Source organism: Pongo pygmaeus, chromosome 11, assembly GCF_028885625.2.
Source record: "Pongo pygmaeus isolate AG05252 chromosome 11, NHGRI_mPonPyg2-v2.0_pri, whole genome shotgun sequence".
Lineage (NCBI taxonomy): Eukaryota > Metazoa > Chordata > Mammalia > Primates > Hominidae > Pongo > Pongo pygmaeus.
The window spans coordinates 113,768,717-113,782,841 of NC_072384.2; the positions used below are offsets into that span (position 1 = coordinate 113,768,717).

Sequence of the window (14,125 nt, forward strand, 5' to 3'; positions counted from 1 at the left end):
TTGTGAAACAATTTGAACAGAGGAAAAACCTCTCTCAAAATAGAGAATTGAATAATTATTAAAGTGTACAATGAGTATTCTTAATTCAGGAAACTATGCCGTGAAATAAATATTTCAGATGCTTACCTAAAATAAATAATTAATAATTAGCTGGTGGAATTATATTTTGACTTAAAATTCTGTTTTTCTTTTGTTAAAATTTATGTTTTATTAAAAAAAGGTATAAATTTAAAAGAGATTAATATTTTTTATATATTACAATGGATATTTAAATATTGTGTTTTATGTAACCTTTTTAAAAGTCATTTAGTGTATAACTTCATTTCTTTGAATTTTATTTTTTAGATTTCTGGACTTCAAGAAACATTGAAGAACCTGCAAACAAGACATAGTTACCATGCTCCTCAAATTAAAGGTAAATGTAAAATGTGATGAAGCTCTAATTTAATATAGTTTGGTGATTTCTCAGCCTTATCAGTAATTAATATTCTAGAGATATTTAAAAGTGAAAAAGTGGTGGCTATTTCACAAATTAAAATTTTAATAAAAAGATTAAGAAGAAATATAGATATCATACTGTATGGATTAATTATAGAGAAAAACAAGTCAACTATAATGGAAGGACTTCTGCTTCTGGTCATTATACCTGGTACCAGACTAACCTTCTCTGTATAAATAACTCTAAAGCTAAGCTGTAAGATCAGACAACTACTTTGAGGCAGTAGAAAACAGACAGCTCAAGTAACAGAAGCCAATTGACAGAAGGAAAATTTATAAGGTGAGCTCTGCCATCACCATGGCTTTGGGTCTGTGAAAAGTTCCAAACTGAGCTTTGTGGAGATGGAAGCCAATAGGAGCATGACAATCACGATAATTGGAAATATCAGAGACCCTAGTTCACAGCTTTTGAAGCCACTAGAATCTGTAGGGAAGGACACCAGAGAAGAGAGCTGCAATGAGGAGTGGCTCAGTTTGTGAGGGAGTTTACTATGAGTCCTTAGCTGAGGCTGCAATACATACACATAACAACACTACCTGACACTTACAAGAGAGATACAATTACGTAGGATCAAGAGGAGGCCAGAGATTGTAGAAGTTAAGTAGTGATGGGAAACATTGCAAATCTGGCCATGCCTGGGTGGAAAGACCTCTTTCATACCTTGTTAACAACACATTAACATTCAGCATCCCATATCCACCTTATAAAACCAGCAACAAAGCTTGCACAGCATTCTTAGAGAGGACACAGAATTTGGAGTTTGAGTCTTGCCAAGTTATAGGGCCTTGAGAAACATTTAGGGCTTTCCGTGGATCCACCCTAACGAAGCATAAAATTAAGCCTAGGATTTTAGGGTCATCAGCCAAAAATGGAACTGCCTTCTAGAACAAAAAATGACATCCTTTTGAGGAAGACAGTCATCCAGAGTCTTTACGATCTTTTACCCACATTGCCTAGTATATAATTAAACATTTCTAGATATGAATAGGAACAGAAAAATGTGACCCATAATCAAGACAACAAGCAATAAATGGAAACCTACCCTAAAGTAGCTAAACTGTTGCATTTAGCAGATGGAAAGTGCTAAAGCAGATACTTTGATTATGTTCAAGGACTTAATGGAAAATACTAATAAGTGAACAGATGAGGAATTTCAGCAGAGAAATGAGAACAAGCATACATTCCAAAGCAAATTGAAGTTCTACAGCTGAAAAATAGAATAACTAAAATGAATTTTTTTTTTTTTTTTTGAGACAGAGTCTTGCTCTGTCACCCAGGCTGGAGTGCAGTGGCATGATCTCAGCTCACTGCAGCCTCCACCTCCCAGGTTCAAGTGATACTGGTGCCTCAGCCTCTCCAGTAGCTGGGACTACAGGCATGTGCCACCATGACTGGCTAATTTTTGTATTTTTAGTAGAGCTGGGGCTTCACCATGTTGGCCAGGCTGGTCTCGAACTCCTGACTTCAAGTGATCCGCCTGCCTCAGCCTCCCAACATGCTGGGATTACAGGCATGAGCCACCGCACCCAATCAAAAATTTTATTTAATGTACTTCACAACAAATTAGAGATGACAGAAGTGTCAGTAAATTTCAAGAGAGATCCATAAAGGCATCTAGTCTAAAGAAGAAAGATAAAAGATTAAAGGAAAACTTGCCTATTTAACATATATAAAATTAAAGTCCCAAAGAAGAGAATGAAAATGGAGCATAAAAATACTTAAACAAATGATGGCCCCAAATTTCCCCAAATTTATGTAAACTATAAATTTAAACACCTAAGAAGAGAACTAATCATACACATAAAAGAGAACCACTCCTGAACACAATGTGTTGAAATTGTTGAAAATTTAAGTGAGAAAATCTTTTCTTTTTTTTTTTAATTTATAAAGAAAAAGAGGTATAATGGACTCACAGTTCCACATGGCTGGGGAGGCCTCACAATCATGGTGGAAGGCAAAGGAGGAGCAAAGGCACCTCTTATATGGCAGCAGGCAAGAGAGAGTTTGCAGAGGAACTGCGCTTTATAAAACCGTCAGATCTTGTGAGATTTATTCACTATCATGAGAACAGCATGGGAAAACCCACCTCCGTGATTCAAATACCTCCCACCTGGTCCCTCCCATGACACATGGGGATTATGAGAGCTACAATTCAAGATGAGATTTGGGTGAGGACACAGCCCAAACCATATCACCAAGTGTCCATTGATAGATGAATGGATAAGCAAAATGTGGTTTTTACTGCAATGGAATCTTTTTTTTTTTAAATTATACTTTAAGTTCTAGGGTACATGTGTACAACATACAGGTTTGTTACATATGTATACATGTGCCATATTGGTGTGCTGCACCCATTAACTTGTCGTTTACATTAGGTATATCTCCTAATGCTATCCCTCCCCACTCCCCCTACCCCATGACAGTGTGTGATGTTCCCCTTCCTGTGTCCAAGTGTTCTCATTGTTCAATTCCCACCTATGAGTGAGAACTTGTGGTGTTTGGTTTTCTCTCCTTGAGATAGTTTGCTGAGAATGATGGTTTCCAGCTTCATCCATGTCCCTACAAAGGACATGAACTCATCATTTTTTATGGTTGCATAGTATTCCATGGTGTATATGTCCCACATTTTCTTAATCCAGTCTATCATTGTTGGATATTTGGGTTGGTTCCAAGTCTTTGCTATTGTGAATAGTGCCGCAGTAAACATACGTGTGCATGTGTCTTTATAGCAGCATGATTTATAATCCTTTGGGTAAATACCCAGTAATGGGATGGCTGGGTCAAATGGTATTTCTAGTTCAAGATGCCTGAGAAATTGCCACACTGACTTCCACAATGGTTGAACTAGTTTACAGTCCCACCAACAGTGTAAAAGTGTTCCTATTTCTCCACATCCTCTCCAGCACCTGTTGTTTCCTGACTTTTTAATGATTGCCATTCTAACTGGTGTGAGATGGTATCTCATTGTGGTTTGATTTGCATTTCTCTGATGGCCAGTGATGATGAGCATTTTTTCATGTGTCTGTTGGCTGCATAAATGTCTTCTTTTGAGAAGTGTCTGTTCATATCCTTCGCCCACTTGTTGATGGGGTTGTTTGTTTGTTTCTTGTAAATTTGTTTGAGTTCATTGTAGATTCTGGATATTAGCCCTTTGTCAGATGAGTAGGTTGCAAAAATTTTCTCCCATTCTGTAGGTTGCCTGTTCACTCTGATGGTAGTTTCTTTTGCTGTGCAGAAGCTCTTCAGTTTAATTAGATCCCATTTGTCAATTTTGTCTTTTGTTGCCATTGCTTTTGGTGTTTTAGACATGAAGTCCTTGCCCATGCCTATGTCCTGAATGGTATTGCCTAGGTTTTCTTCTAGGGTTTTTATGGTTTTAGGTCTAACATTTAAGTCTTTAATCCATCTTGAATTAATTTTTGTATAAGGTGTAAGGAAGGGATCCAGTTTCAGCTTTCTACATATGGCTAGCCAGTTTTCCCAGCACCATTTATTAAATAGGGAATCCTTTCCCCATTTCTTGTTTTTGTCAGGTTTGTCAAAGATCAGATAGTTGTAGATATGTGGCATTATTTCTGAGGGCTCTGTTCTGTTCCATTGGTCTATGTCTCTGTTTTGGTACCAGTACCATGCTGTTTTGGTTACTATAGCTTGTAGTTTAGTTTGAAGTCAGGTAGAGTATGCCTCCAGCTTTGTTCTTCTTGCTTAGGATTGTCTTGGCTGTGCAGGCTCTTTTTTGGTTCCATATGAACTTGAAAGTAGTTTTTTCCAATTCTGTGAAGAAAGTCATTGGTAGCTTGATGGGGATGGCATTGAATCTATACACTTCATGCTAAAAACTCTCAATAAATTCGTTATTGATGGGGCTTATCTCAAAATAATAAGAGCTATTTATGACAAACCCACAGCCAATATCATACTGAATGGGCAAAAACTGGAAGCATTCCCTTTGAAAACTGGCACAAGACAGGGATGCCCTCTCTCACCACTCCTATTCAACATAGTGTTGGAAGTTCTGGCCAGGGCAATCAGGGAGTAAAAAGAAATAAAGGGTATTCAGTTAGGAAAAGAAGAAATCAAATTGTCCCTGTTTGCAGATGACATGATTGTATATTTAGAAAACCCCATCGTTTCAGCCCAAAATCTCCTTAAGCTGATAAGCAACTTCAGCAAAGTCTCAGGATACAAAATCAATGTGCAAAAATCACAAGTATTCTTATACACCAATAACAGACAAACAGAGAGCCAAATCATGAGTGAAATCCCATTCACAATTGCTTCAAAGAGAATAAAATACATAAGAATCCAACTTACAAAGGATGTGAAGGACGTCTTCAAGGAGGACTACAAACCACTGCTCAATGAAGTAAAAGAGGACACAAACAAATGGAAGAACATTCCATGCTCATGGATAGGAAGAATCAATATCGTGATAATGGCCATACTGTGCAAGAAATTCTTGAAGGCAATAATACAAATACAGGCTGATTTCTCATAGGAAATACTGGAGGCTGGAAACAATAAAATGGTATTTTTAAAGTGTGGAAAAAATTTTAATTCAGAATTGTATATCCAATAAAAATATCCTTTAAAATTTAGATAAAATGTAGACATTTTAAAATAAAGGAAAGCTCGGAGATTTTTGCAAGCCTGCCTGTACAACAGGAAATACTGAAGAAATTTCTTTGGGCAAAAAAGAAAGTTTGCCAGAAGGAAATTAAGATCTACCACAATTGAATACAGAGAATTAAAAATGTTAAATTCTGGTTAAAATAAGAAATATGTTTTCCTTTTCTAATTTCCTCAGAAGAAAAGTGACTCATTAAAATAAAAATTATAGTGTCATAAGGTAATGTTTATAAGGTATGTAAAATAAAAGGAAAATAAATTGAGGTGTGGTGGAAATGTTTTATATCTTAATTTGGTAGTAGTTACATGCCTGTTTATATTTGTCAAAACACACCTATCTGTACAGTTACAGTGCATAATTTACCTACAATAAAATGCATAAATTTAAGTATACCTGTGTTTATTTTTAGGCAAAGAGGTTTTTTTTTGGCTCAGATAGCTAGAAGGCACAGGCAGTGTTCTCAGACATGACTATATCCAGAAGGATGATATCCTTAGGACCTGGTCGCTGCCTCTCTCTTGTGAGCTGAATTCATTTTAAAAAGGATAAACTTTATTTTTTTAGAGCAGTTTTAGGTTTATAGCAAAATTGAGTGGAAGGTACAGTGATTTTCCGTATACCACCTGCCCCCACACATAGCTTCCCTTATTATCAGCATCTCCTACCAGATTGACACAGTTGTAAAAACTGATGAGTGTCCATTACATTAATATCACCTGAAGTCCATAGTTTACATTAGGGTTCACTTTTGATGTTGTATGTTCTGTGGAATTCAACACATTTATGATGTGTATCCAACATTATAGTGTCATACAGAGTAGTATCACTGCCCTAAAATCCTTTTGTGCTTTGCCTATTCATCCCTTCCTCTTTCCTACTTTTCTAATATTTTATGTTAAAGTAGTATCAGTTATGCACAGTGATTCCTAAGGGACTATGCACAAGGATATTTATTGCAGTCATAAAAGTAACACAACAATACAAGCAATCTCACTTTTTAACCACCAGTGAATGTTTATAGTGGATCCTACAATAATAAAAAGTCTAAAAATCATGCATAAGAAATACTTATGTTATAATGTTAAGAAGTAAAAACATTTATATGGTACAAGTGTATGCCTGTTGAATATATGCAAGGAAAAAATATCAGAAGGTATACACCAGGATTTTAACATAATTTTCTCTGTGTTATGTGACTACTTCCTACCCTTTATTGCATATTTTATGAAGAATGTACATTTCTGTCAACATCAAAAATTGTTTTCATATTAAGATAAGAAGAATCTAATCAGATATAAATATTAAATGATGGTTTGAAATTATCATAATTTCATGAACTGTAACTCCAAAAATGACTAAATAGTCTGAAAAAGAATATATGTATGAAAGCTTAAAGGTTGAGGGCCTTTGTGAATTGGGTTGATGTTTGCACCAATTAATCTCTAATGATTCATTCTACTCTAATGGTTTAAATTTTATATATTTATCCTTGACATATCAATTAAAATAAACTGATGCCTGACAGATAACTCCCTTATGAAATTATCTCCTGGTGTTTAGTCTAATTCATACAAGAACATATTGCATGTTTTTCTTGAGTGATATTTACAAGGTACTTTGGAGATTAAACTTGTATTTTGATCTGTGATATTTTGAAATGGCTTTTAGTCAAAAGAAATTCTGACCCAACATGGGGAAATAGTTTCTTTTAGTTATATATCCCAACTATCTGATCAAAAGTAGTTATTTAAATCCTGTACTGAGTAATTTTATGCTCTTTGTAAACATACACTCTAGTTTTAGATACAGAACTTGAAGCACTTTTCCCTAAGCTTCTGATCTCAGCATTTGTCTGTGGTCCCTTAGACTCTGTCACGTCTCCAGTTGCTAAAACTTGGTATCCTACTTAGGGACTGTAATTTGAAAAGAGGCTGGGCGTGGTGGCTCACGCCTGTAATGCCAGCTGTTTGGGAAGCCGAGGCAGGTGGATCATGAGGTCAGGAGATCAAGACCATCCTGGCCAACATGGTAAAACCCCATCTATTAAAAATACAAAAATTAGCTAGGCGTGATGGTGCGTGCCTGTAATCCTAGCTACTTGGGAGGCTGAGACAAGAGAATTACTTGAACCAGGAGGTTGCAGTGAGCTGAGATCGCACCACTGCACTCCAGCCTGGCAACACAGCAAGACCCTGTCTCAAAAAAAAAAAAAAAAAAAAAAAAGGACGATTTATTGGTTAAGTGGTTGTTCCTCATAATTCCTGTCATTCTTCATATTTTCATGTTACTTCCTCCCTCTTTACTTGCTCATTTAAGTTTAGTTTTAAAAATACTTCCCTCTCTCTCTCATTTATCCATTCATCCACCCATCCATCCATCCATTTATTTTGGGCAGAAGTTGGCATGTCAATAGAGATTCTTCAAATTAAACATTATTTACTTTGAAGTTAGAAAACAACAAATTGATTGTCATTTACTCTAAACTTTGGGAACAAGACACATTAATTGTTATTTAATCTAAATTTAAGGAATAAGACACAAATTGGAATGATTTGGAGAAAAGTTAGCAAAGTATTTTAAACATACTTTTTTGACTACCAAAGTGATGTTTATTATAGAAAATTCAGACAATGATAAAATATATTTTAAAGAATCACCCCATAATTGCTGCCATACAAAGATAATATTAATGCTTTATTACCTAATCTCACCTGAAAAGAGTTTTCAATTTTACATTTATTCTGTATGGTAGGTCAAAAGTAGAAAAATTTCTGGGAGAAACTATGAAATAATTATTATTGAGTAGATATTTAAACTGAAAATTACAGATTATGTTTTTATTTTTATCAAGAGTCATATGTATCGAATATTTACATGACACTATACAGAAAGCACTTTTTAGTATTACATATTATGAGATAATTTTTTTTTCAAATTAATTTCAAAAAGCTTTTGAAATCTACTGGTTTTGATTGTCATCCTTTTATTAGTTATTTTTGTTTGCTATAAGGTTGCAATTTCAGTGCAATAATGCCTATTTTTAAACCAGACCATAATGATACATATAATTGCATTTTAGTATATCTTATAGTGTATAGGAAATTATTAATTCTGGATGACCTTCTAGAAATTGTAAATGCTTGGTGAAGTGAAAAATTGTGAAAGCTGACTTCAGAGCTTTATAGAGGAAATAAATGTCATATATAGTAAAGCAAAGTAGCTCTTAAGTTAGTACTTCAAAATTAATAGTAGAGCAAGTACTCATTATTTCTTATAGTTTAATTAATTGCTGCTTTTTAAGTTCATGTTTTGCTGCTGCTCAGAATTGCATTATGAGATGCCAAATTCATGTAATTATTAGACTATATGGTCTAATTAATACTTTTTTCAAATATAGCATCTTCTCATTTAACTCTATTTCTTTTTCTGAATTCTAATTACATAGATCTAACCAATCTCCTCATTTTAGTTTACATGTGTCCTAATCTCTTAGACATTTTCTGTTTCTTTGGGGTAAATTATAGACAATTTCTTCAAAACCTTTTTCAGTTAAAAAATTCTCTTTTCAGTTTTGTTTGGTCTATAAGGAAGTTAGGGAGTGGCACAAAGTAAGTGCTCAATAAATATTTGTTAAATTGTGGTATTTATGTCTTTCTGATATTTATCCAAGAGCCTGAACACGTTAACATTGACTGAATGTGTACACACTTGAAGGAACAATTGAATGGGTAAAATTTAGCACTGGAAGGTACAATAAATAGAATTTCTATAAATGAAAGTGTGTTTGTTTATTTGCTGTTTGTTTTATCTCAAGAAAGTATGCATGCCTTAAAATGTTGACTTTACCTAAGTAAAATTTGGAAAACTACACAGTACCTGTTGGTACCATAGCCTTTGTCATTAATAAGCATTAGATGACAGCCATGAGAAGCTATGATAGAGGCAAAGACTTTGCTGGGATATTACTCAACATTGAGAAGTGCTATATGGAATCTGAGAATTACATGCATTTAACACTGAACATGATACAGACTTTATTGTCTGTGCCTTTCATTTGTTCTGTAAATTTTTGTGTAAGTAAAAGTGATGCTTATTTGCTGGAGAGTGGAAATCATATTTATTCTCGCTACATTGAGAAATACTTGAAAAACATTTTTTTTTCTGCCAGTACCCTGTACATTCTGCAATGTTTATTCCTAAGTTTTGGTTTTAAATGTTGAATACTTTCCTAAAATTTTATTAAAGTGTGTATTTTTCATCTTGTTTATAGAGCAACAACGTATACACATAAACTATGCCCTTTGGGATTTTCCACCTTTGTAATTCCTACCATATTTGTTTGTTTGCTTGCTTTTTAATTTTATTTCTTTTATGAAGTGGCCTTTAGCAATGTCTTGCATACTACATGAGATCTGCTTATATTCCTGGAATTATCTGTTGGATTCTTGAGTTTCTCTCCCTACTGATTTCTCTTTTCTTTCCTCTGATATTACTATATGCATTCCCCTTCTCATATACAATGGGAACAAAAGGTAGTGTGACCTTCACAAGATTATTTACATAATTGCATAAAATTGTACCTATAAGTTGTTTAGAATAGTGGACATTATATAGTAAAAGATCAATGAGGCATGAATGTTAGTTATTGTTTTTAGTTATTATCAGGTTGACACCCCTGGAATTTGAAGGGGAAAATATAATAAAAGAGAATCAGAAGTAAATATTTTCCCTTAATCTCAACAAGCTGTAATTGTTGCCTTTCCTCTAGACTTCAGCATCCTAGGTGCTGTGGGACTCTAGCTTAGCACCTTTGGGGAGGACAGGCGGTTTGGACACCCAGGTCTCTCAAGTACTTTCGTGTAACATGGGGTTATGGAACATTTTTTAACGTTATTGTGGGAGTTATTTTGAGGATTTTCTCCTTTGTCTAGAACTGGTATTGAATAGAAAAAATTAGTCAGAAAATAAAATAAAATAAATGCCAGCCATTTTCTTCCCTGCCTTTATAATCTCAGGATTTCTTAAGAGAGCCTTGTAATTGAAATCATCCAGACATTTCTTTGTTCATCATCTTTTCTCTATTATAAATCTGGTGTTATAATTTGTAACATTTAGTTGTTTATTTGTGTTAGTGATTATAACCTTAGTTTTTTGCGATCAACTTACTGTTTAGAAATACAAGTGGAAATATGTGTACTTATATATGTATATGTATTATATGTAGAAAAATGTGAGAGACTTTTTCTGTCAATTCCCCACTCTCAAATGATTCCATTAAGACTGCTTATTATGTCCATGAGAAGTAGGAGACCAATGTTACAACTATTTTGAATATTACCCTGTGTTTTTGCTTTTTGTCCTTAACATAGGGAAGCATAGACAATAATATTTTATTAATACAATATTCTTTTTATAATAAAAATATTTATTATCTAGTTTCATGTGGGAAGTTTTGTCATTTCTTATCATTCTCTCCTTCACCATCTTTAACTCTGTTTATAAACACACAAAGCCTTGTCATAACAGGAATTTGGATATATCATAACTGTGCTCTGTAATTGGCTCACCATGTATTTAATTAACCTTGTAGTAATGCCTCTCTGCATTTTTGGGAACTGAATTTTGAGACCACACATAAAGCATTTGGTATGGTTTGGGTATCAATAATTTAATGAATTTTTAAAAAATACATGCATCATTGAGGTCTTGGTTTTCATATTTTTGGTTGCAATCATTTTATACCGATAAACAGTGTAAATATTAAGAATAAATTATATTATCTTGTAGTTGATCGTAGTCGTGAAAAAGAAAATGCACCAGAAGGTCCTACTCAGAAAGGTCTTCGTGAAGCCAGGGAACAAAACAAATGTAAAACAAAGATGAAAGGCAATACAAAGGTATGATATTTGTTTTTGTTTGCATTAAGTCATACTTAACTCTCAGATCTTTAGATCCATTCACTCATATGGTATCATTATTTTACCGGAAAATGAATTTAGAGGTTATATATTCCGGGCTGCTTGGTTTATACATGGACAGTAGAGGTATCCAAATATTACTAGTAAGTAGTTAATTCAGGGACACAGGCTTATTAGTAGCAGAGACAGCTCAATGGATCACTCTGCCACCTATCCTAACATAATCATGATCATGTCTGCTCAACTGCTAACTTTTCTGCTTGAAATTACCTCTGTCTACAAGAAATCGCTCCCAGGTCATATCTTGTTATATCTTTTCTCAAAATGTAACATCAGACTTTACTTAGTCTCCTTAAAGGCAGAATGAAATAGCATTATGCTCCATTTAACAATCTCTTTATATCTTGAGTACCTTCACTTTGTAATCAGACTGGTAGTTTAAATCTTTGCCAATGATTAAAGAAAATGGTATTAAAAATGGTTGGTCAAAGAGGTCAAAAATGAAGAAAATTACATAAAACCTGTGAAGAGTTTAGTTTATTGTTATGAAAATTACATAAAAGTCTAGCTCAGGTAATGAATTTTCTTGTTAAGGCAGTTGTTACCTTAGAATTCTAAAATATCTGGCACTTATTTTAAAATAAAAATATTTACAATTATAATAGCTTCTTAGTAATTCTAGAAGAAGAATAGATTTGTATGAATTCAAATAATAGCATTTACTTAGGTAATGCCAATAATATTTTTTTCTCTCTAAAACATGCATTGGATTCTGGTATTGCATAAAATATTTGAATAAAATAAAAACGAATCACTTTTTTGTTATAATAAGCTTTTTATTATAATCTTGTGTTTTTCAGATTAGTGTTTTGTTGTTTTTCTATCATAATTATAGATAATGGTATGTGAGGTAGACTCACATCAGATTTAAGGATTTTTGGAATGATGGAGGTGATTGTCATTAGAAACATTTTCATCTTCTAACGGTATAAGTATTCTCTTTCAGGTAGTAAGTCATACTTAGAAGTGATTTGTTGATTCATTCACTCAGTGCTTACGGCTTATAAGAGCTTAGATTAATAATGCAAGGTTGACTTTTTATGGGACAAGAAGCTACTAAAATATAGGAAAAGTACATTGCATATTTATTTATGGTATATTATTTTATGGTGTTGCATTCTGATATTTAATGTAATACCTACAGCATGATAGAAAACATAGGTCATATTAAAGGGCTAAAGTATAAAATAAAGTGAATCCTTCTCACCTTCACTGAGTAATCATTTTTACTAGTATTTCTCTTAATTTTCTTGTAGTTATTATTATAACAAATGACTGAGTTCTGTTTCTGTTTTTTAATAATTCACTTCACATGATATCGACTCCGCCGTAACAAAGAGGCATTTAGAGCACTTTACTGACTTGATTTGAGTTATATTATTATGCATGTTGTCATAATTGATAACATTTACATTTGTTCTGTAGTCTTAATTCTATTTTCTATGCTTTGTCTGTAAATTAATACTAACATTTAATCCCATAAACAGCCTTTAAATGGATTATGTTTAAGTAAATGTAATTTATTGCAGACATTGCAAATTTAACTAGAACTGTAGAGGAGGAAGGAGAATACCTGAAGTGCATAGGACTGTATTTAAAGATTTCTCTTTTATAAACAGTCACTCTCTTCTACTTCATTGGCTTACACTCAGCTGCCCCTGTTATGTATTCTCATATTTTCCTTCATAGATTGCTTTTTCTGTTTTCCTAGAGTATCTCCCTGAGTAATTTTCAAAAAGGGCCAATGGAGATAAATGATCTAAGTTCATACATCTGAAATATTCTTGTTCTACCTTGTACTGAGTTGATATTTTGCTGGAATTAGAGTTCTATGTTTAAATTAATTTTTCACCAGAATTTTACAGGCATTGTTTTAATGTCTTAGAGGATAGCAATAATTGCTGTTGGTCTGATTCTTGTTGTTTTGTTGGGAAGTAAAAAATACCATATACAATACAATGTACCAGTAAACTAGTATTTTGAACAACTAGAAGAGTGAGGTGTAATCATAATAACAACTTTATTTTATTTTATTTTTATTATTATACTTTAAGTTTTAGGGTACATGTGCACAATGTGCAGGTTAGTTACATATGTATACATGTGCCATGCTGGTGTGCTATACCCATTAACTCATCATTTAGCATTAGGTATATCTCCTAATGCTATCCCTCCCTGCTCTCCCCACCCCACAACAGTCCCCACAGTGTGATGTTCCCCTTCCTGTGCCCATGTGTTCTCATTGTTCAATTCCCATCTATGAGTGAGAACATGCAGTGTTTGGTTTTTTGTCCTTGTGATAGTTTACTGAGAATGATGATTTCCAATTTCATCCATATCCCTACAAAGGACATGAACTCATCATTTTTTATGGCTGCATAGTATTCCATGGTGTATATATGCCACGTTTTCTTAATCCAGTCTATCATTGTTGGACATTTGGGTTGGTTCCAAGTCTTTGCTATTGTGAATAATGCCACAATAAACATATGTGTGCATATGTCTTTATAGCAGCATGATTTATAATCCTTTGGGTATATACCCAGTAATGGGATTGCTGGGTCAAATGGTATTTCTAGTTCTAGATCCCTGAGGAATCACCACACTGACTTCCACAATGGTTGAACTAGTTTACAGTCCCACCAACAGTGTAAAAGTGTTCCTATTTCTCCACATCCTCTCCAGCACCTGTTGTTTCCTGACTTTTTAATGATCGCCATTCTAACTGGTGTGAGATGGTATCTCATTGTGGTTTTGATTTGCATTTCTCTGATGACCAGTGATGATGAGCATTTTTTCATGTGTCTGTTGGCTGCATAAATGTCTTCTTTTGAGAAGTGTCTGTTCATATCCTTCGCCCACTTGTTGATGGGGTTGTTTGTTTGTTTCTTGTAAATTTGTTTGAGTTCTTTGTAGATTCTGGATATTAGCCCTTTGTCAGATGAGTAGATTGCAAAAATTTTCTCCCATTCTGTAGGTTGCCTGTTCACTCTGATGGTAGTTTCTCTTGCTGTGCGG

At 33.8% G+C, this 14,125-nt stretch overlaps 1 protein-coding gene across 4 annotated transcripts in view; it reads left to right on the forward strand.

The window, feature by feature from the left end:
- The window catches only part of SPAG16 (sperm associated antigen 16), a 1,161,609-nt gene that overhangs the window by 81,312 nt on the left and 1,066,172 nt on the right, over positions 1 to 14,125 (forward strand). For all 4 annotated transcript variants that reach the window (XM_054478489.2, XM_054478490.2, XM_054478491.2 and 1 more), the window contains 2 exons: positions 346 to 415; positions 10,917 to 11,026. In XM_054478489.2, coding sequence (XP_054334464.1) covers positions 346 to 415; positions 10,917 to 11,026 — 180 coding nt within the window. The remainder of the gene's footprint in view (positions 1 to 345; positions 416 to 10,916; positions 11,027 to 14,125) is intronic.